The sequence below is a fragment of the Haliotis cracherodii genome, unplaced genomic scaffold, assembly GCF_022045235.1.
Source record: "Haliotis cracherodii isolate W230 unplaced genomic scaffold, xgHalCrac1.p SCAF_16, whole genome shotgun sequence".
NCBI classification, from domain to species: Eukaryota; Metazoa; Mollusca; class Gastropoda; order Lepetellida; family Haliotidae; genus Haliotis; species Haliotis cracherodii.
The window spans coordinates 29,270,517-29,294,837 of NW_027266271.1; the positions used below are offsets into that span (position 1 = coordinate 29,270,517).

At 44.4% G+C, this 24,321-nt stretch overlaps 1 protein-coding gene and 1 pseudogene across 1 annotated transcript in view; both read left to right on the forward strand.

The window, feature by feature from the left end:
• Positions 1-9,274, forward strand: part of LOC139464053 (homeobox protein Mohawk-like) — a 59,718-nt gene extending 50,444 nt beyond the window's left edge. Inside the window, exons 3-5 of the mRNA XM_071245579.1 lie at positions 1,421-1,792; positions 7,555-7,612; positions 8,767-9,274. Of these exons, the coding sequence (XP_071101680.1) occupies positions 1,421-1,792; positions 7,555-7,612; positions 8,767-8,848 (512 nt within the window). The 3' untranslated portion in view covers positions 8,849-9,274. The remainder of the gene's footprint in view (positions 1-1,420; positions 1,793-7,554; positions 7,613-8,766) is intronic.
• LOC139464117 (uncharacterized) lies at positions 3,211-5,714 on the forward strand (annotated as a pseudogene).
• Positions 9,275-24,321: the final 15,047 nt, after the last annotated feature.

Here is a 24,321-nt window from a genome sequence, read left to right on the forward strand (position 1 = left end):
CCCGTACCAGGCACCAAGCAGTAACGCCCCATATTCCAGTACGCTCTCATTGACTGCGAGAAAGAAGGAATGTTAGCTGTCCGTACAATAAGATGAGTCTGTCATCAACTTTGTTGTTTGTTTGTTTGTTGTTTATCGTCGCACTCAGCAATATTCCAACTATATGACGGCGGTCCGTAAATAATCCAGTCTGGACCAGACAACCCAGTGAGTGATATCTTGAGTACCGACCGACGCAATTGAGCCTGACAACCCGATCCCGTTAGTCGCCCCTTTCGACAAGCATGTGTCATAACTAAAATGATATAATTCCCTATACAAGAGGAGTCCTATGTGAGGCTGTTCGCCTATTGCTTGCTCCACACTGAAGCACGTATTAGACCTGGTGTCCGATTTGTTGTTAGTTCTTTGTCGCAGTTCATTCAGCAGTGAATCGGTACCCGGTGGGAGGAGATGTTAAGGTGACTGTTAACCTTCTAGTGCCAACAGACTGCTGTAAACTCTCAAACTGAGAATGAACACACAAACAATATTATGGTAATCTTGGACAGTATGAGGTATGAGGAATTGTGTGCGCGGAGGAAATATTTAGCCCACGTCACTCGCATCTTGGTCCCCCGCCATGATATTGCTAAAAGCGGCGTAAAACCATTCTCACTTACCCACACGCTCCTTGTTCTTGAAAGGAGACACAGGGGAGGTAACCACGCACCGCCGACGTCAGGGCGGTTGTTTTCGTGATATGATTGTTCCTACACGGAGGTGACATTCACTGCTCCCGACTGATAATAATGTTTACATCGTACAGACACTGATAAATGAATAACAATCTTATCATCATTGTTGATCATAGTTTCGATCTAAACTTGAACCTTCATGTATGTGAATAATTCCTGAGAACATTTAAAAACACCTTCTTATCTCGCGAATATATTATACATACAGTGATCATAAAGTGATCTGTACTAATCTACACACGGAGAAATAAGTCTCACTGTGTTGTCTGGGCTGGACGTGACATTAAAGGACGAGGGTAATCAACTGGTGCCACTTGTCCCTCGTGTTGGTACCAGTGCCGTAGCCAGCCCGGGGAGTGAGGGGGGGGGGGGGGGGGGGGGGAGGGGCAGTAGCACCCCCTGTATTGTTTATAGAAAACATTTTTCCTTGTAAAAGTTAACTGGAATAAGAAATGAATAATCTTATTTGCAACACACACACACACCCACACACCCACACACCCACCCACCCCCGCCACACACCCCACCGCCAGCCGCACCCCCACCCCCACCCCCACCTGTCAAAAAAAAGTTAACCACGGCCTTGGACACTGTTGAAATAGCCTGCACTAGTTGTCTTTTCAAACAGTGATGCCCTTGTTGTTCGTCTGTGATGATCTCAAAATGTAATTTTTCTATTTCAGGAGGGCAGCCCACTACATTCCCCATTGACCAATCCGCAGTGATCTCAGATGACCATTCGCTAGCTTTGGACACTATCGTGCCTTCTCGAGCTGCCACGCCTACGTACAATTCCGCACTGGATTTTAGGCAAGAGCACGTACCTCACTTGTCTGTCCCTGAGGACATAGGGTGCCATCTCAAGTACAAAAACACTATTCTCCAAAGGTATTTGAATGACCATTACAGCCATCCTGTGACCTTGGAGGAAGGCGACCTTCCTAGAACACGTGACCGACGGCAGTCAGGATCCATGGGGTCACGTGACTACGAGGAGATGTCCACATCCTCTGCGTCATCACCTTTTAACGATAACCACCATAATGTGTTTGATGGTACGTTCTAGTTGTCTCCCTTTAACGATAACCAATGTACGTTTGAGTTATCTCCCTTTAACAACAACCTTCATACTGTGTTTACAATGAATTGGTGCAATATCGCTACTCAATTGCTGCTGCCCGTATATTATAACGGAATAGGTCGATAGGACCCGAGTGCTATGGTTGACGATACTGGAGAGTTATCTCCCATGAACGATTACCTTCACATTCTACCAAGGTAGAATTGTCATCCTGTCCAACTTGTGTCGATGGTCCGTCACTCAGGCCGCCCTGTTATTTTCCATTATCGATGGCCACCACATCCATAAAAGATATTAAAATACTTAATTGTCACAATCAATAGCTAATATCAAATTAACGATATTCATCATAACCCATCAACCGACCAACGGTCGTCATTCGGAACACAGCACTTTCTTCTTAGCTAGATGCAGTCAGCGATACATTTGTTCGAATCTGGCAGTCGTTATGTCGGGTATGCAAATATCGATCTTTCAGAAGCAACTGTTTCAAAAGACGAGCGCGTTGTTGCCTTAACAAGCTCTAAACCAGCCCTGAACGACCGACAATTTGATATTCTGTTTTGTAGCTGTAGATGAAAAAATATCTGATCTGGACATAAATTTGCAAACCACTGTCACAGATCAGTAAAGGAAGTTGCATTATCTATTCCTGAACAATCACTGACGAAGTGTGTAAGCTCTGGACTAGGATGTGACTATCAAGCAAGCCCTTCTATCAGACATAGGGTCGACTAAACAACCACAGCCTTATCGCTTCCTTCGAAGCGGTACATTAACGCGACAAGATCCACTTCTCACCCGAGTGTCCCCCATCAACCAAGCAGATAGCTATTGATTACCAGCTTAACTGATTACCGCAGAGGAAACGAAATCGACATTCTACGTCAATTTATCACCAAGAATGTGTTTTTGTCAGATTTTTTAGGCATGTTGGTGGTAGGTGAAATTCCTTCCTTTTCGAGATCAGGCCATCAGTACAGGGGTTGAGGTCCATTATCTACCTGTGTGTGACGTGTGCGCTGGAGTGTTGATTAGCCTGGACTGGGAAATGTATTATGAGTCATATCTTGATGTGTGCGTGTGCGTGTGTGTGTTTTATACCATCAGTACCCACCGCTTTAATGTGTCTGTGTGCGAGTTAGTATGTGTGTGTGTGTGTGTGTTATACCATCAGTACCCATCACCCTAATGTATGTGTGTGTGTGTGTGCGTACGTGTGTGTGTTTGCGTGCGTACGTGTTTGTGTGTGTTATAGAATCAGCACCCACCATTTTGATCTGTGTGTGTGTGTGTGTGTGCGCGCGTACGTGCGAGTGTGTGTTATACCATCAGTACCCACCACTCTGATGTGTGTCTCTGCGTGTGTGGGTGCGTACGTGTTTGTTTGTTATGCCATTAGTACCCACCACTCTGTCAGCCTCTCTACACGTGTTCTGTCAGCCTCTCTACACGTGTTCTGTCAGCCTCTCTACACGTGTTCTGTCAGCCTCTCTACACGTGTTCTGTCAGCCCCAACCAGTGTCCTGTCAGCCTTTCTCCACGTGTTCTGTCAGCCTCTCTACACGTGTTCTGTCAGCCTTTCTCCACGTGTTCTGTCAGCCTCTCTACACGTGTTCTGTCAGCCTCTCTACACGTGTTCTGTCAGCCTAAACCAGTGTCCTGTCAGCCTTTCTCCACGTGTTCTGTCAGCCTCTCTCCACGTGTTCTGTCAGGCTCTCTACACGTCTTCTGTCAGCCTCTCAACACGTCTTCTGGCAGCCTCTCTACACGTGTTCTGTCAGCCTTTCTACACGTGTTCTGTCAGCCTCTCTACACGTGTTCCGTCAGCCTTTCTCCACATGTTCTTTCAGCCTCTCTACACGTGTTCTGTCAGCCTCTCTACACGTGTTCTGTCAGCCTCCCTACACGTGTTCTGTCAGCCTCCCTACATGTGTTCTGCCAGCCTCTCTACACGTGTTCTGTCAGCCTCCCTACATGTGTTCTGCCAGCCTCTCTACACGTGTTCTGTCAGCCTCTCTACACGTGTTCTGTCAGCCTCTCTACACGTGTTCTGTCAGCCTCTCTACACGTGTTCTGTCATCCTCCCTACACGTGTTCTGTCAGCCTCTCTACACGTGTTCTGTCAGCCTCTCTACACGTGTTCTGTCAGCCTCTCTACATGTGTTCTGTCAGCCTCCCTACACGTGTTCTGCCAGCCTCTCTACACGTGTTCTGTCAGCCTCTCTTCACGTGTTCTATCAGCCTCTCTACACGTGTCCTGTCAGCCTCTCTACACGTGTTCTATCAGCCTCTCTACACGTGTTCTGCCAGCCTCTCTACACGTGTTCTGTCAGCCTCTCTACACGTGTTCTGTCAGCCTCTCTACACGTGTTCTGTCAGCCTATCTACACGTGTTCTGTCATCCTCCCTACACGTGTTCTGTCAGCCTCTCTACACGTGTTCTGTCAGCCTCTCTACACGTGTTCTGTCAGCCTCTCTACATGTGTTCTGTCAGCCTCCCTACACGTGTTCTGCCAGCCTCTCTACACGTGTTCTGTCAGCCTCTCTTCACGTGTTCTATCAGCCTCTCTACACGTGTCCTGTCAGCCTCTCTACACGTGTTCTATCAGCCTCTCTACACGTGTTCTGTCAGCCTCTCTACACGTGTCCTGTCAGCCTCTCTACACGTGTTCTATCAGCCTCCCTACACGTGTTCTGTCAGCCTCCCTACATGTGTTCTGCCAGCCTCTCTACACGTGTTCTGTCAGCCTCCCTACATGTGTTCTGCCAGCCTCTCTACACGTGTTCTGTCATCCTCCCTACACGTGTTCTGTCAGCCTCTCTACACGTGTTCTGTCAGCCTCTCTACACGTGTTCTGTCAGCCTCCCTACATGTGTTCTGTCAGCCTCTCTACACGTGTTCTGTCAGCCTCCCTACATGTGTTCTGCCAGCCTCTCTTCACGTGTTCTATCAGCCTCTCTACACGTGTCCTGTCAGCCTCTCTACACGTGTTCTGTCAGCCTCCCTACACGTGTTCTGTCAGCCTCCCTACATGTGTTCTGCCAGCCTCCCTACATGTGTTCTGTCATCCTCTCTACACGTGTTCTGTCAGCCTCTCTACACGTGTTCTGTCATCCTCCCTACACGTGTTCTGTCAGCCTCTCTACACGTGTTCTGTCAGCCTCTCTACACGTGTTCTGTCAGCCTCCCTACATGTGTTCTGTCATCCTCCCTACACGTGTTCTGTCAGCCACTCTACACGTGTTCTGTCAGCCTCTCTACACGTGTTCTGTCAGCCTCCCTACATGTGTTCTGTCAGCCTCTCTACACGTGTTCTGTCAGCCTCCCTACATGTGTTCTGTCAGCCTCTCTACACGTGTCCTGTCAGCCTCTCTACACGTGTTCTATCAGCCCCAACCAGTGTCATGTCAGCCTTTCTCCACGTGTTCTGTTCACTGATTGAGTACCTAGTTTCCCATGCAGCATAGAATGGCCACTGATTCTTTTATCCCAGTTTAACTCCTAAGAACGTTAAATGTCAGTGTGTACCAGTGTATATCTAATGTCAGTGCATATCCAAACACACTTCCGTGGAACGCTTGACGGGGAGGGCGCTTCAAACAGCAAACTTTACGAAGCAAATATATACACGACTACATACAATTAATAATATTGATTCTATAAGTTTTACTGCCTACCGCTGTATTCCGTACTACTCAGCTGTAAACATGCCGCGTGCTGCAGGAATAGCATTCCTGCGTTATAATTACTTCACACCTCGTACCCACGGCAATAAATAAATTATATCTTGCCTAGATGACATATATCACAATGACCTATAAAAGTCAGATGGTGCAGTTTCCACATATATGGACAACTCCCTAAAAGCTGAATAATGTAATAAATTATGCTGATAAAAATTGATTTGGGAGGTATTAGTCATGCTGTATGTTATCTCGTGGCGCGACCACTGCAGTGGGGTCGCTTAGTGCATTGTATGACGCATGTCCCGTTGTCTTGTTCAATCCACGTGGGTTTATAGCCGGGACAGGCTGTGATCTCGGCACTGCACTAAACTGAACTTTTCTCCTATATGAAAATTCCTTCCGTTAAAAGCTTTTGATGTTGAATTTGCGTCAGAACGCGAGTTAAAACTATACAGTGCTGTGGTGTTGACGGTATCACTGTTATACCACTGGCAGGGTTATGTATAGACTAACATCTAGTCTCTGAAATAAACATATTTTACACACAAAAAGCAGTTGTTAATTTATAGTTATAAGATATGATAGAAAGGAGCCCAGAGATTTCATTTTCAGAAACTGCAGTGATCTAGACTTGCCAAATATTATCGACTTGCATGGGCTGTATTGGATATAATAGTAGCAGGCTATGTATGACACACTAGGTCATATAGCAAGCAACAGCATATATGATCAACTCCGACACTTTCCGAGCAAGGGGTCAACTCTGTCACTGTGGCACATTAGTACCACGTAACATATTGAGTGATTCTTTGACTTACTGCAAACAATTATTATTATTATAGAAATAACATGTAATACAAGAGCGTGAATCCGTCTTACTGTTTTGTGTAAACGCGCTGCATTTGAATAATGGTCATCACTTTGTTTATCGTTAATGACGGCATTTTACTCCCTCATCAAGCTGGAGTGCCGTGATACTGTTCAAACCGGCGTTAACTATACGCACTCACTCACTCAATCAGTGTTGCTAATTTAGGTCTCAAATAGAGTGCCAGATAGAATCAATAGGAGTTATGTCGCCATTACCTTATTTTCCTGAATTATTTATTTTGAAATATATAATCTATTTTTCATAGAATAAGGCAGGTATTCTCCGGACTGTTTTAGTGAGAGTGCAGTACTGGATAATGTGTTTTTCTTGTCTCACATTCAAAAGGAGAATATTGGTTTTATAAACTAGAATGACCTGTCTACTACCTGAAAATGTTAAGATGCCCCTTAAAAAGAAACGGTAATGGCTTGGAAAATGTCAATGAGGAAACCGAAGAACAGAACTTCTTTATGACTTAAAGAAAATCGTGCGTGTAATTTACTCATAATGGAACTTCTCAAATTATGCCCCAGTAATGGGGAAACGCTGGCGTCAGGTTCCACAGCTCGGGGGGAGTGGTTTGTTTTTGACATTTCTCATCGCTAGTCTGGCAATTAATGTGATTCAGTGACGCAAGGACTTCTACGATGAGTAATGAACCAGTGCAGGCTGAATAAGTGAGATGGGTTTCACGCCTCTATTAGCAATATCCCAGCTATATCACGTGTGTGTGTGTGTTTGTGTGTTTGTGTGTGTGTGTGTGTGTGTGTGTGTGTGTGAGGGGGGAGGGGGGAGGGGGCGTCATATAGGTCTAACATCTCCCGTCAGGCCCGTGCCGTCATGTTGGTCTAACACCCCTCCTTGGGCCTCTGCCGTCATGCAGGTCTATAACGTGGTTTCTCTCTTGGGCCTCTGCCGTCGTGTAGGTCTAACGTGGTCTCTCGGGCCTCTGTCGTCATGTAGGTCTAACGTGGTCTCTTGGGCCTCTGCCGTCATGTAGGTCTAACGTGGTCTCTTGGGCCTCTGCCGTCATGTAGGTCTAACGTGGTCTCTTGGGTCACTGTCGTCATGTAGATCTAACGTGGTCTCTTGGGCCTCTACCGTCATGTAGGTCTAACGTGGTCTCTCGGGCCTCTGTCGTCATGTAGGTCTAACGTGGTCTCTTCATGTTGCAGATTTCCCAGAGGATGGCGAACTTCCTGCCAAGAAAAGACGCACAACAGGCGATAACAGGTCAGTGATTTCAATCTTTCCCTTGCGTTGTTCAGTTATATGCTATCGCTGTATAATAATCAGAGAATCAGAGGAAAACAAGAGGATTATTTTATTTCTTCGAACGTTATCGAAATATATGCTCATCACGTCAGTGTAACATCTAAGCTGTGCCTCGGTACACAGACACCCCTGATATAACAAGCAGAGAACTGTAATAAAACCTTGTTCGTCAATGCCTGTGTGAGTGGGACATTAATACGTGTCCTTGACTCATTCATCCGGAAATGTGTTTATTAGCACAACGTCTACAGGAACGATACTATCTGGATTAACGAGGTTTCCGTAGCGGATCCAATGGTTGTGGGACACGTCAAGCTTTCCCCCAACATTGCTCTAATCGACGGTCATACAACTTAAAGGCGCACTCTCTCGCTCCTTTGTGTTAGGACACTTCGGTCTTTCCTCTCACTTTGAAGATCCGGGTTAGAATAGGTCTTCAGCAACCCATTCTTGCCTTAAAAGGCGACTATGCTTGTCGTAAGAGACGGGATCGGTTGGTCAGACTCGCTGACTTGGTTGATACATGTCTTCGTTTCCCAATTGCTTGGATCGATGCTCATGATGTCAATCACTTGATTGTCTGGTCCGGACTTAATTATTTACAGACCGCCGTCATATAGCTGGAATATTGCTGAGTGTGACGTTAAACAATAAACAAACAAACGAACAAACAGTCACTTTGCGCTAACAGGCCGCGATATCACAGGCACCTGAAGCTGTGATTGGTCCACACTCCAATCATAACTAACGCACATGGTGATATTAACCAATCAGAGTGCTTGACGCGGACATTTTTGTTTACTTCCGTCACCCACAGTCGCGAATGATCCAATATTTCGATGAAATCACTCGATATAGGTAATAAATTGCAATAAATGAAGGTGTGTGGCATGCAGGGCGTGTGTGTAGGGAGGTAGAGAGGTATTGTGAACACGACATGCATACATTTCCATTTAATTTAAACGATAGAGCAGATTTCAACTTCAGCCATGAGAGCGAGTGAAGTACCTCGTCGATATATGTGGGTCCGGTGTTTCAGTGATATCATCATCCTACTTCAGGGGCCTGTGCCCGATATAACTGGAATATTCACGCTCTCCCCCTTGTTTCAGGGAGGACAAGGACATGTACTGGAAGACAATAGATGCTGCCCTGGCTCTCACCAACCTGGCCCGCGCGAGTCAGCGTCCCTAGACGTTTCAGACGCAGATGTTGACAAATGTTGATCAGTCCTTGATGTCCTTTCATTGTGAAGTCTCTCTCCATGTATAGTGTTAGTTTCACAGTCTCGCCACAAACACGTTCATATTATCGTACAAATGGTCAACTGCATGTATATTTTGTGCATCGTTCATTCTTATATCTACTTGTTGACTCAGTCGACAACTCCCGAGATTTCACGTGAATTTAAAAAAAGAATTATCTTGCCTCAGGGGAGAGAACTTGTGATGGTGCAAAGGGAGCGAACTCCTGTTGTCAGTTGTACGCGCCATGATCTGACGGAGTATATATCTTGTTATGATGTATGTATGTTGCTCTTGTTTCAAGTGAAACAGTGTGGCCTTGTCTACGGCCAAACTAGGAGAAGTACTGTCCTTTATTTTTGCCAAGCAATAAACGATTACCTCTATTTGTGTGTGTTTTTTTATAAGGCTGTAAACGTCTCTCCTAGCCTTGCTCCAAAGCTGTACTGAATGATAAGTCCATGAGTGTATAATTATTCTATCCTTGTGGCAACAGGTAACATGTTAGCCTTGCTCCAAGGCTGTATTGAAAGATACGTCCATGGATGTGTAGTAATTCTATCCTTCTAATAGGCAAGTCTAGATATGTGGACAGTACAAGGATTCCAGTCTCTTATGGGGACAACATTTTCTTAGTAATTTTTATGATCTAGAAATGATTTAAACTTTTAATTATTGCCTTAGAGACTTGAACAAGGCTTCATCTGTCCTGAGTGAGTGAGTGAGTTTGGTTTTACGCCGCTTTTAGCAATATTCCAACAATATCACGGCGGCGGACACCAGAAATGGGCTTCATACATTGTACCCATGTCGGGAATCGAACCCGGGTCTTCGGCGTGACGAGCGAACGCTTTAACCACTAGGCTACCCGATCGCCCCTCATCTGTCCTGGCACCAGGAGGTAGGGTATGATTAAAGCCCAGTGGTTAAAGCGTTCGCTTGTCACATTGAAAGCCCGGGTTGAGATTCCTACATGAGTGCAATATGTGAAGCTAATCCCTGGTGTCCAAGCCGGGAGGGACATTTCGGGAAAGCGGAGGGAAGGAAAGCAAAGTGAAGACAATACCAAAGCCCCGGTTGCCATGTCCCACACGAGTACGACGAGTGAAGCCCATTCTTCTTGTCCTCTGCTGTGATATCGACGGCGACATAAGGGCAGTGGGTTCGATTCCCTAAATGGTTTCAGATACTGTTGTTGCGACTGAAGGCACCATTATAAGTCCTATTCACTGACTCCCCGGGATTGAGGAATATCAATACAGCATCTAACGCTGCGGGGATGTGGGTTTTCATGCCATGAGTAGATAATGGACACATTCAGCCCGCCTTCCATTTATGGAAGATTTCCACTGCACGATATTAAACACAAATATCAAATCATCGAACACTTCACCCTGGAGCTTTAAGTAATTGTGTAACACGAAAGTGTTCTCTCTATGTCAATGCCTGAATCGTGCAAGTTTCGAGCGTAAGATGGCATCGACCTGTGTGTGGAGTGTGTTGCGGTCACTGCACGTGATGATGCTACCAGTGTGTCACGAAGATGTGGCGAAGCAGCAAACAGGGTGATGTGCCCTTGATGTAGAGTTTAGTTTACATCAAGTGTGGGCTGCGTGTACTGGAAACTAACATGGCGGGCATGACTGCCCTGTCAATCTGTGTGGTATACCAGCACTGTCAATCTGTGACGTACACAAGTACTGTCAATCGGTGACATATACCAGCACTGTCAATCAGTGACATATACCAGCACTGTCAATCAGTGACATATACAAGCACTGTCAATCAGTGACATATACAAGCACTGTCAATCAGTGACATATACAAGCACTGTCAATCAGTGACATATACAAGCACTGCCAATCGGTGACATATAGCAGCACTGTCAATCAGTGACATATACAAGCACTGCCAATCAGTGACATATAAAAGTACTGTCAATTTGTGACATATACCTGCACTGTCAATTTGTGACATATACACGAATTGTCAATTTGTGACATATACCAGCACTGTCAATCAGTGACATATACAAGCACTGTCAATCAGTGACATATACAAGCACTGCCAATCGGTGACATATAGCAGCACTGCCAATCAGTTACATATAAAAGTACTGTCAGTCAGTGACATATACAAGCACTGTCAGTCAGTGACATATACAAGCACTGTCAATCAGTGACATATACCAGTACTCTCACTCTGTGACATATATACCAGGACTCTCACTCTGTGACATATATACCAGGACTCTCACTCTGTGACATATATACCAGTACTCTCACTCTGTGACATATATACCAGTACTCTCAATCTGTGATATATACCAGTACTCTCACTCTGTGACATATATACCAGTACTCTCAATCTGTGACATATACCAGTACTCTCACTCTGTGACATATATACCAGTACTCTCAATCTGTGACATATACCAGTACTCTAAATCTGTGACATATACCAGTACTCTCAATCTGTGACATATACCAGTACTCTTAATCTGTGACATATACCAGGACTCTCAATCTGTGACATATACCAGGACTCTCAATCTGTGACATATACCAGGACTCTCAATCTGTGACATATACTAGTTCTCTCAATCTGTGACATATACCAGGACTCTCAATCTGTGACATATACCAGTATTCTCAATCTGTGACATATACCAGGACTCTCAATCTGTGACATATACTAGTTCTCTCAATCTGTGACATATACTAGTTCTCTCAATCTGTGAAATATCTGTATAACACCCAGCTATGGACAATACTGTCAGACACTTGATTTTGGCGTTACTGTCTGACATGAAATGATATTGACGTTACTGTCTGACATGTGAAGATATGGAAGTTACTCACTGTCTGACATGTTGTGATATAGACGTTACTTACTGTCTCGCATGCGATAACGTGGCAGTTACTGTCTGATATGTAATGATATGGAAATTACTCACTGCCTGACACGTGACGATATGGATGTTACTGCTTTATGTTGTCACCAAGCTGAGAGAAAAAAAAGGCGAGGAAATTGTTGATTTGCAGAGCAGACCAAGGAGAGACAATTTGCTTTTCTATACTATCAAGGAAGAAGGAGCTGGAGATAACTGTTTGGATGTCATTCAGACACTCTGCGAACAGAAGCGGACAATTACTGAAACACTAGAAGTCGACCGAGCGAGCACACAGAATCGGCAAGCCGATACCGGCCACAGCACGGCCTATAGGGGGACAGTTTCGTAATTATCAACAAAGGAAGATGGTGAGAAAAAGCAGCAAGGAGCTTGAGGGCACAAACGTAGCTATTGGAGTACAGTTCACTAAAGTTATTCAAGAGCGAAGAAAATTGCTGTTACCTGCATTTAAGAAGGCGAGACGGGAAAACAGAAAAGCAACATTGGCGAGACATATTGTATATCGAAGGAAAACTTACACAGGCCCTGAATCGCAGGAATGCCTGGAGAATACACATGAAGCAAAGCTGAAGATTATCTCATGGGCATTAATGGTGGATTTGAAACAAACAGGAAGGACCCTAGTATCCATACTGTTCCTTGTAACTAGGATGTTATCTTACCATGTGAATGCTGGATTGAAAACATCTTTCACTTGAATTGTTTTAGGTGTCATGCCATTCCGAGATCAAAACAAAACCAAAACAAGGTGGATGTATTGTTTTACTCGTGAGAGAAGAGCTCACATCAGTAATAACTTTATGTCAGGTGTCGTATGATACCATGGTCTTGCTGAAATATGATAAATCTATTACAACATGTTAGACGGATATATAATATTATATAGTGCAATGTATGCTCGAGTGACGAAGGCAATGTCTCGAGCTTACATTGTTCTCAAGCTGAATCTGGGAGGCAGTGTCGCGAGCTTACATTGTTCCCACGCTGAATCTGGGAGGCAGTGTCGCGAGCTTACATTGTTCCAAAGCTTAATCTGGGAGGCAGTGTCGCGAGCTTACGTTGTTCCCAAGCTGAATCTGGGAGGCAGTGTCGCGAGCTTACATTGTTCCCACGCTGAATCTGGGAGGCAGTGTCGCGAGCTTACATTGTTCCAAAGCTTAATCTGGGAGGCAGTGTCGCGAGCTTACATTGTTCCAAAGCTGAATCTGGGAGGCAGTGTCGCGAGCTTACATTGTTCTCAAGCTGAATCTGGGAGGCAGTGTCGCGAGCTTACGTTGTTCCCAAGCTGAATCTGGGAGGCAGTGTCGCGAGCTTACATTGTTCTCAAGCTGAATCTGGGAGGCAATGTCGCGAGCTTACATTGCACCACACAGCCCTAATTTTACGACGTGCCATCTCTAAATCTTCAGGTGCGAACCCTCGCGATCTTGACCTTATTAGTGGGAGAAACGATCTTGCAAAGAGGTTTTCCGTGTTCTTCAACAAAAGTAAGAATAGACTCTCAGTTGACAACGTACAGCCAAGCCTACTTACACCGTGACAAGCGACAGAGACGGCGCCATAACTCCCTGGGCCTCCGTGCCACTGGGTCAATCAGACTCGTACCATGGACCCAGACTGTACACATGGCACTACCCTCCTTCAGTGAACCAGGCAGGGTAATTGTCACTAGTCAAACATACCCACGTTAACCGCTCGGTGAGACAATGGCTCCTACTTGCAGGGTGTAACTAGCTGAACCAGATTCAAACCTGAAAACTTTATTCTAAATTGAAAGAATTACCTGACTATGTAACACATTTTGTTAAAGACTCATTGTCCAATAGACAGACAAGACGTTCTTTTATTAGCATTTTCTAACAAGCTGAAAAGAAGCTCCGAGAGCTAAAAGTTGCTCTGGTATTTCAGCTTTTTTACGTTTATTTTGTTACACCACGGACCTATATAACAAGTCCGTGGTTACACGAAAAACAAATTAACCTCGTTTTTTAAGTCCACAGAACCCTGGTCCGTAAAGCGATCTTAAGACGACCGTAAGAGTCGTACTTTTAAAATATATATGCGACAGTCCTACTGCTACAACGATCTTAAGTCCCTTACCTTACATGGGAGAATCGATCCTCCCTTTCACAGTGTAAACACCCAGGTCTAATATTTATAACTCCTGTTCGCAAGTGACGAGTAGAAAATGCGCCCGTGCGGTCGTACAACATGTCTGATCACCAGCTATTTGCGTGTTTTCTATATATTACCTGTTGGGCACATGTGTCATGTTTATCATGTTTCTCGTATTTAGTTCATGTATTGCATCACATGTGCAGTAGGAAGTTTGACGAGCAGTGGGCGTGCACGCTTCCAACATTTAGGCTACGTTCGCTGTAACATCCATCACTAAAACTTATAAATATAGCTTTCACGTTAAGGTTAGCCGTTCATAGACCCTTGTGTAAAATGATGATAACTTTGAACAGGAACCAAGATCTGTTTATCGCTGCTCATGATGTCAATCACTGGATTGTCTCGTCCAGACCCGATTATTTACAGACCGCCGTCATATAGTTGTAATATTGCTGAGTGCGGCGTTAAACAACAAACAAACAAAATCAAATTTATTTATAGTAGGGCTGATTGTTTGTTTCTTTTGTCGGATGGTAGGAGGAAGATATTAACAATATCTATAGATTTTTCCTTTAGGGAAAGTTAAATTTGTAAAGCATGTGGTCCTAATATAAATAATAAAAAATCAAAATACATATTTTGGAAATTTTTTGGGGTACGTGGCTTTATATGTATAATGGGGAAAGCTAACAGTCATAATAACATAATTGTATTTAATTTGGTAACGGAGCCTATGCAAGGTATATCGCCCTTACAGAATGAGACACATGTTCTGAGTACACCTCGACATATGCTACCCCACGTAAAGCTCCTTGGTTGAATGGTGAGGTGAGGTAAAATGGGGTTTAACGTCGCGTCTAAGATTATTGTGTGTGTGTGGCTGCTTGTACTAGTCCGGACTGATGCCGATTTATAGTGCCAGCTCACTAAGATACCATGCCTCAGTTTAACATGAATACCCCACTCAGACACAGTATACTGACTCCGAGCCGACCAGTCCTTGTTTTATCCCCTTAATGCCGAGCGCCAGACAGGGTAACAACAAGTACCATTTTTTAACGTCTTTTGGTATGACGCGGTCGAGGATCGAACCCCGGACCTTCCGCTCTCCGGGCGGACGCTCTACCACTAGACCACGGAGGCGGTTCCTGGTTGAATGGTTTGAAATGCATACACATGTGATCCGTCAGACAGTTCTTTTTCTATCCCTTGAGTGATTTTTTGCAGATACCCCACTCCAATTTAACACTTTCGTCACGGATTGTTACATGAAAAGAATAATCACGTTGACGGGGCTTGTAGCATGACGCCTCACGTACTCAGGCCATTGACATGGTACTGAAAGAGGAGCAGATCCACAAAACCTTTGTTACATATATACTTTACATGCATAGTTTACATATATACTTTACATATATACTTTACATATATACTCGTACAGATCAGTGAGGGTTTGCCTGTGTGTGATCATTCCGCGTTTACTTGTGAAAACTTTATCACCCTGAGTGCAGTCCCATGTCTCTCTCTCTCTCTCTCTCTCTCTCTCTCTCTCTCTCTCTCTCTCTCTCTCTCTCTATGATTGTGGGTTCGAATCCCGGTTCGCCCCGATTATGTTTCAAGGTTTATCAGCACCATACCCCGTGCTCGATGGGTCTGAGACCTGCATCACTTCGGGCTTTCCTCCCACAGTAAGCTGACACGCCGAGATATAACTGGAATACTGTTAAAAGCGGCGTTAAACCCAACTCACTCACTCACTCTTTCCGGATGAGAAAATACATAATACACTTCTATAATAGCATGTAAACGATAACGCCAGAGTTCACCGAGTTGCTTAGGAGGTCGTTTAGTTGGAACTAGGTCAGTTACTTCACTTTAATGTGGGAAATAATTTTCGGATAATAAATAGCGATACATTCTTCATTAATCCAAATTTGACCAAAACCTGACGTATAATAAAGGCGTAAAAATGAGGCATGCTGCCATGTGTACAAACTGCTCAAGAGTTTAGTAAACTCACTTTAGTTTGACGCTTGTGTGCTTGGATGGTAACGAAATTCAGAGAACGCGACGTTGTCATTTTCAAGAGCACGGAGTTGTCTAACTTTGCACAGTAAGATGGAACTCTTCTGCTTTAGGAGGGTACAATCACTGCACATCCATTGACTTTTCTTTCAGTACAGATTTGGAGCAAGGCTAAGTGCATGTGTACTAATCATGGCCATATGGCGCGGTGTGATATCAGTTAACTATTGATTGATGAAAAGAAACGCCTCTCTTCATACACAGCTGAGCAGACACCCATACATGACAACATGTATGCCTAATTTCAAAGAATTCCTATCAATGTCCTGCAACTTGATTCCAAGCATAACGTAAGTTTCACCTCGCTAGAGTATATAGTTTTATAACATTCTTACGCTTAGTGCAAATGATAGAGAAACGGTTTTTTCATGCCAGCAGTACAAATGGAGTAAGAATTCCATTCCATGCAGCATTTAGTCTTGTTAGCAGTGTCAGTCTTGTAAGTCTTCTAAGCACACTGACCGCCTCCGTGGCCTAATGGTAGAGCGTCCGCCCGGAGAGCGGAAGGCCCGGGGTTCGATCCCCAGCCACGTCATACCAAAAGACGTTAAAAAGATGGTACTTGTTGTTACCCTGTCTGGCGCTCGGCATTAAGGGGATAAAACAAGGACTGGTCGGCTCGGAGTCAGTATACTGTGTCTGAGTGAGGTATTCATGTTAAACTGCAGCATGGTATCTAAGTGTGCTAGCACTATAAATCGGCATCAGTCCGGACCTAGTACAAGCAGCCACACAAACACACACACGTACAAGCACGTCGCTATATAAGTGCAATAATCTTGGACGCGACGTTAAAACCCCATTTCACCTCACCTCTAAGCACACTACAGTTTAACCCCCAGAGTCCGGACACTGTTATTCCGATGGCCACTTTCAGGACCGTGCTTGAAGTTTTGGCATATATACAAACAGCCAGGCATAAGAATGCATGCACCTCTGTTTGATGGTAGCGAAACATGAAACAAACAAGAATTGGTTATTACATGGTAATGTGTTTGATACGGGTATCACAGTTGTGTTTTTGGACCTAACAATTTCAGTGTTTCGGCGACTGTTTTCAGCTTAGTAACGTTTCGATAACGTTTGTAATTGTTTGGTCAATTCCATTTTTTAAGTGAAAACAAATGTGCTGGGACACAAAAACAAGCGGCGAACAGCGATGTATATACATAAGTAATGTTGTTGCCGATAACCTTTACTTTGCAGGATGAGTCAGTGGTTGTAAAAGATATCAGGGCGACATTCCTGTCTCGTGTTGCGAACTTGATCAATAAAACTAATTATCACATACTTTAGCGCATTGCAGAAGAGACAGCGTATAAGTAGTGTCATATATCACACAGTACATGACAACCTGTATTGCACACAAGTCAGTCGTGTTACACCTATTGAATAATTAGGACTCAGCATTATTCCATACAACACCGATATATCGTATTTCTTGTGTTTAACCGTGAATGTGTCTGTCTTGGTATCTTGAATCCCTCTGGATTTGATATGTCCTAGCTCATACAACCCAACAGGCGGGGCTATATTAAACTAGACAATGCATTATACATAAGTATGTCATTTCTTAAAGCATGTGACGAAAACTGCTTGTGTCGCAGGTTTCAGTAAACATACACGAAGTGAAATATTGATTTAACTTTGCCTAATCTTAGTGAGCAAGAGAGGGCCACAGAGAGAGAGTGAGAGACAGAGAGAGAGGAAGACACTCAGAGAGGGAGAGACAGATAAAGGGAGGGATACAGAGAGTCACAAAGAGAGGGAGAGACAAAGAGAAGGAGGGAGAGACCGTGAGAGAGGGAGCGTCAGATAGGGAGATGGAGAGAGACACAGAGGAGAGATAGAGAGACAGACAGATGGAGAGAGAGACACAGAGAGAGAGAGAGGGAGAGAGACACACACAGATAGGAGAGACAGAGACAGGGAGAGGAGACAGTGAGAGAGGGAGGGACGGAGGAGAGAGAGGCAGAGAGACAGAGAAGGAGGGAGAGAGAAGGAGGGAGAGACCGTGAGAGAGGGAGCTTCAGATAGGGAGAGAGAGAGTTAGGGAGAGAGACACAGAGGAGAGATAGAGAGACAGACAGATGGAGAGAGAGAGAGAGGGAGAGAGAGAGACACAGATAGGAGAGACAGAGACAGGGAGGGGAGACAATGAGAGAGGGAGGGACGGAGGAGAGACAGGCAGAGAGACAGAGGGAGAGACAGAGAAGGAGGGAGAGACCGTGAGAGAGGGAGGGTCAGATAGGGAGAGGGAACATCCGAGAGAGAGGGAGGGGCGGAGGAGAGAGAGGGAGAGAGAGACAGAGGGAGAGACAGAGAAGGAGGGAGAGACCGTGAGAGAGGGAGCTTCAGATAGGGAGAGAGAGGGGGGGAGATAGTTAGGGAGAGAGACACAGAGGAGAGATAGAGAGACGGACAGATGGAGAGAGAGACACAGAGAGAGAGAGAGAGGGAGGGAGAGAGAGAGAGAGAGACACACAGATAGGAGAGACAGAGACAGGGAGGGGAGACAGTGAGAGAGGGAGGGACGAAGGAGAGAGAGACAGAGGGAGAGGCAGAGAGGGAGGGAGACAGTGAGAGAGGGAGGGTCAGATAGGGAGAGGGAAAATCCGAGAGAGAGGGAGGGGCGGAGGAGAGAGAGGGAGAGAGAGACAGAGGGGGAGACAGGGGAGGGGGGGGGGGGGGGGTTAATGTTTATCATAGTGTCACATGTTATACACAAACAATAAAACATAACATCCGATCAGGTATATATGGCCACGGTTGTGGGACAACTAATCCGATGGCGTTCGTCGTTGGTCGTGCAATCAATCACTGGTCCGCTTAACCCAGACTCGATTCTTTACAAACCGCCGTGAAATAGCTGGTGTAATACTGATTGTGGCGTAAACACCTTCTCCGCTCTAGCTGCAAGACGGTATATTCTGATTCATAATTCAGTTTCTAGTTTATATTAATATCGATCCCTTCATATTGTGGAGAACGTGTGAAACAAAGAATAGTCATAGTTACAAGATTCGTTGAAAGGTTAGTGCAAATATGTCATCACAGGATATTTTTAAGCAGTTGCTGATAATTTAGTTAAGTATAAATACCCGTGTGATACACATTAGACTATTATTATACGGACTGTGCGACACACAAAAACAAAGCTTATCTCTAGCTATTGTCGTAAAACGGTTTCCGGCAGGTCGCGACCGGTTTCCGGCATATCAGTTGACGAAAGGCACTTTGTAAGACTTGTTTCCTCTCCTGACATTGTGTGCCATGTGAAAGTTCAATTCAGGACATGCATTTCTTATTTACGAATTCCACGGGATGTCACCGCTTTAGAACACAAAACATGAGAAATAGTCAGTAAGTGATTGATAACCGTTGACTGTAAGCAAATACTTGACCGTAGACTCGACGTACATGTAAGGTACAGGACCCAGGTATAGACTTACAGAGACACGTACATGCATTGCTTCATCCTCGACAGCACGCAGACACCTCTGCTCTAGACTGTACACAGACACGAGAAGGGTAGGCGAGACTAGACCTAGACTGCACGTATATACAAGAGACGGATTAGACCTTGTCTGTACGTATATACAAGAAAACGGGATTAGACCTTGCCTGTACGTATATACAAGCGACGGATTAGACATTGACTGTAGTAAATACAAGCGACGGGTTAGACCTTTGACTACGTATATACAAGAGACGGATTAGACCTTCATTGTACGTATATACAAGAGGCGGATTAGACCTTGACTGTACGTATATACAAGAAAACGAATTAGACCTTGACTGTACGTATATACAAGCGACGGATTAGACATTGACTGTAGTAAATACAAGCGAAGGATTAGACCTTGACTGTACGTATATACAAGAGACGGATTAGACCTTGATTGTACGTATATACAAGCGACGGATTAGACCTTGACTGTACTTATATACAAGAGACGGATTAGACCTTGAGTGTACGTATATACAAGAGACGGATTAGACCTTGAGTGTACGTATATACAAGAGACGGATTAGACCTTGACTGTAGGTATATACAAGAGACGGATTAGACGGATAAATGACCAATGATATATCATCATCACTATATCGCCAATACTATATCACCAACACCATATCACCAACACTATATCATCAACGAACTATCATTACATCGCAAACACCATGTCACCAACACCATATTTCCAACACTATATCAACAACACTACATCACCAACAGCGCGGTTGAGCTGTAAGGTAACTGACACAAATAACTGATGAACAGTCAACCACAACACAAGGAAACTAAAACTTAAAGCAAATGTTGAAATACGCAGTACAATTCCCTTGTATGTGCGTGTTCCGTTCTACTTCCGGTTTCACAAACATCAATGAACTTCCATCGTAAATGAGAATCGTGTCGGAAATACCCCCAAATCCCTTAAAATTCAAAACACTACTTTCTGGTATGCAGTCCTAGTGGTTATACCTAAGTATCTCAAACATGTATCACGAGGGAATATATCATACATATTCTGAACAACAAAAGTTCCTGTGACACATTGAATAACATTTAATGCAAAGTTAAGTTTTTTACCAAATCTGAAACAATTTCGGTTTGCAACAGATAAAAGACTCCTGTAAGTGTTCAAATGGTTTAATTTGCTATACTGACTTCAGAAAATGCGTGATTTCATAGACTTTCACGGGTCCTCTGTCTTGCTGAAACAAACAAGAATTGGTTATTACATGGTAATGTGTTTGATACGGGTATCACAGTTGTGTTTTTGGACCTAACAATTTCAGTGTTTCGGCGACTGTTTTAAGCTTAGTAACGTTTCGATAAGGTTTGTAATTGTTTGGTCAATTCCATTTTTTAAGTGAAAACAAATGTGCTGGGACACAAAAACAAGCGGCGAACAGCGATGTATATACATAAGAAATGTTGTTGCCGATAACCTTTACTTTGCAGGATGAGTCAGTGGTTGTAAAAGATATCAGGGCGACATTCCTGTCTCGTGTTGCGAACTTGATCAATAAAACTAATTATCACATACTTTAGCGCATTGCAGAAGAGACAGCGTATAAGTAGTGTCATATATCACACAGTACATGACAACCTGTATTGCACACAAGTCAGTCGTGTTACACCTATTGAATAATTAGGACTCAGCATTATTCCATACAACACCGATATATCGTATTTCTTGTGTTTAACCGTGAATGTGTCTGTCTTGGTATCTTGAATCCCTCTGGATTTGATATGTCCTAGCTCATACAACCCAACAGGCGGGGCTATATTAAACTAGACAATGCATTATACATAAGTATGTCATTTCTTAAAGCATGTGACGAAAACTGCTTGTGTCGCAGGTTTCAGTAAACATACACGAAGTGAAATATTGATTTAACTTTGCCTAATCTTAGTGAGCAAGAGAGGGCCACAGAGAGAGAGTGAGAGACAGAGAGAGAGGAAGACACTCAGAGAGGGAGAGACAGATAAAGGGAGGGATACAGAGTCACAAAGAGAGGGAGAGACAAAGAGAAGGAGGGAGAGACCGTGAGAGAGGGAGCGTCAGATAGGGAGATGGAGAGAGACACAGAGGAGAGATAGAGAGACAGACAGATGGAGAGAGAGACACAGAGAGAGAGAGAGGGAGAGAGACACACACAGATAGGAGAGACAGAGACAGGGAGAGGAGACAGTGAGAGAGGGAGGGACGGAGGAGAGAGAGGCAGAGAGACAGAGAAGGAGGGAGAGAGAAGGAGGGAGAGACCGTGAGAGAGGGAGCTTCAGATAGGGAGAGAGAGAGTTAGGGAGAGAGACACAGAGGAGAGATAGAGAGACAGACAGATGGAGAGAGAGAGAGAGGGAGAGAGAGAGAGACACAGATAGGAGAGACAGAGACAGGGAGGGGAGACAATGAGAGAGGGAGGGACGGAGGAGAGACAGGCAGAGAGACAGAGGGAGAGACAGAGAAGGAGGGAGAGACCGTGAGAGAGGGAGGGTCAGATAGGGAGAGGGAACATCCGAGAGAGAGGGAGGGGCGGAGGAGAGAGAGGGAGAGAGAGACAGAGGGAGAGACAGAGAAGGAGGGAGAGACCGTGAGAGAGGGAGCTTCAGATAGGGAGAGAGAGGGGGGGAGATAGTTAGGGAGAGAGACACAGAGGAGAGATAGAGAGACGGACAGATGGAGAGAGAGACACAGAGAGAGAGAGAGAGAGGGAGGGAGAGAGAGAGAGAGACACAGATAGGAGAGACAGAGACAGGGAGGGGAGACAGTGAGAGAGGGAGGGACGAAGGAGAGAGAGACAGAGGGAGAGGCAGAGAGGGAGGGAGACAGTGAGAGAGGGAGGGTCAGATAGGGAGAGGGAAAATCCGAGAGAGAGGGAGGGGCGGAGGAGAGAGAGGGAGAGAGAGACAGAGGGGGAGACAGGGAAGGGGGGGGGGGGGGGGGGGGGTTAATGTTTATCATAGTGTCACATGTTATACACAAACAATAAAACATAACATCCGATCAGGTATATATGGCCACGGTTGTGGGACAACTAATCCGATGGCGTTCGTCGTTGGTCGTGCAATCAATCACTGGTCCGCTTAACCCAGACTCGATTCTTTACAAACCGCCGTGAAATAGCTGGTGTAATACTGATTGTGGCGTAAACACCTTCTCCGCTCTAGCTGCAAGACGGTATATTCTGATTCATAATTCAGTTTCTAGTTTATATTAATATCGATCCCTTCATATTGTGGAGAACGTGTGAAACAAAGAATAGTCATAGTTACAAGATTCGTTGAAAGGTTAGTGCAAATATGTCATCACAGGATATTTTTAAGCAGTTGCTGATAATTTAGTTAAGTATAAATACCCGTGTGATACACATTAGACTATTATTATACGGACTGTGCGACACACAAAAACAAAGCTTATCTCTAGCTATTGTCGTAAAACGGTTTCCGGCAGGTCGCGACCGGTTTCCGGCATATCAGTTGACGAAAGGCACTTTGTAAGACTTGTTTCCTCTCCTGACATTGTGTGCCATGTGAAAGTTCAATTCAGGACATGCATTTCTTATTTACGAATTCCACGGGATGTCACCGCTTTAGAACACAAAACATGAGAAATAGTCAGTAAGTGATTGATAACCGTTGACTGTAAGCAAATACTTGACCGTAGACTCGACGTACATGTAAGGTACAGGACCCAGGTATAGACTTACAGAGACACGTACATGCATTGCTTCATCCTCGACAGCACGCAGACACCTCTGCTCTAGACTGTACACAGACACGAGAAGGGTAGGCGAGACTAGACCTAGACTGCACGTATATACAAGAGACGGATTAGACCTTGTCTGTACGTATATACAAGAAAACGGGATTAGACCTTGCCTGTACGTATATACAAGCGACGGATTAGACATTGACTGTAGTAAATACAAGCGACGGGTTAGACCTTTGACTACGTATATACAAGAGACGGATTAGACCTTCATTGTACGTATATACAAGAGGCGGATTAGACCTTGACTGTACGTATATACAAGAAAACGAATTAGACCTTGACTGTACGTATATACAAGCGACGGATTAGACATTGACTGTAGTAAATACAAGCGAAGGATTAGACCTTGACTGTACGTATATACAAGAGACGGATTAGACCTTGATTGTACGTATATACAAGCGACGGATTAGACCTTGACTGTACTTATATACAAGAGACGGATTAGACCTTGAGTGTACGTATATACAAGAGACGGATTAGACCTTGAGTGTACGTATATACAAGAGACGGATTAGACCTTGACTGTAGGTATATACAAGAGACGGATTAGACGGATAAATGACCAATGATATATCATCATCACTATATCGCCAATACTATATCACCAACACCATATCACCAACACTATATCATCAACGAACTATCATTACATCGCAAACACCATGTCACCAACACCATATTTCCAACACTATATCAACAACACTACATCACCAACAGCGCGGTTGAGCTGTAAGGTAACTGACACAAATAACTGATGAACAGTCAACCACAACACAAGGAAACTAAAACTTAAAGCAAATGTTGAAATACGCAGTACAATTCCCTTGTATGTGCGTGTTCCGTTCTACTTCCGGTTTCACAAACATCAATGAACTTCCATCGTAAATGAGAATCGTGTCGGAAATACCCCCAAATCCCTTAAAATTCAAAACACTACTTTCTGGTATGCAGTCCTAGTGGTTATACCTAAGTATCTCAAACATGTATCACGAGGGAATATATCATACATATTCTGAACAA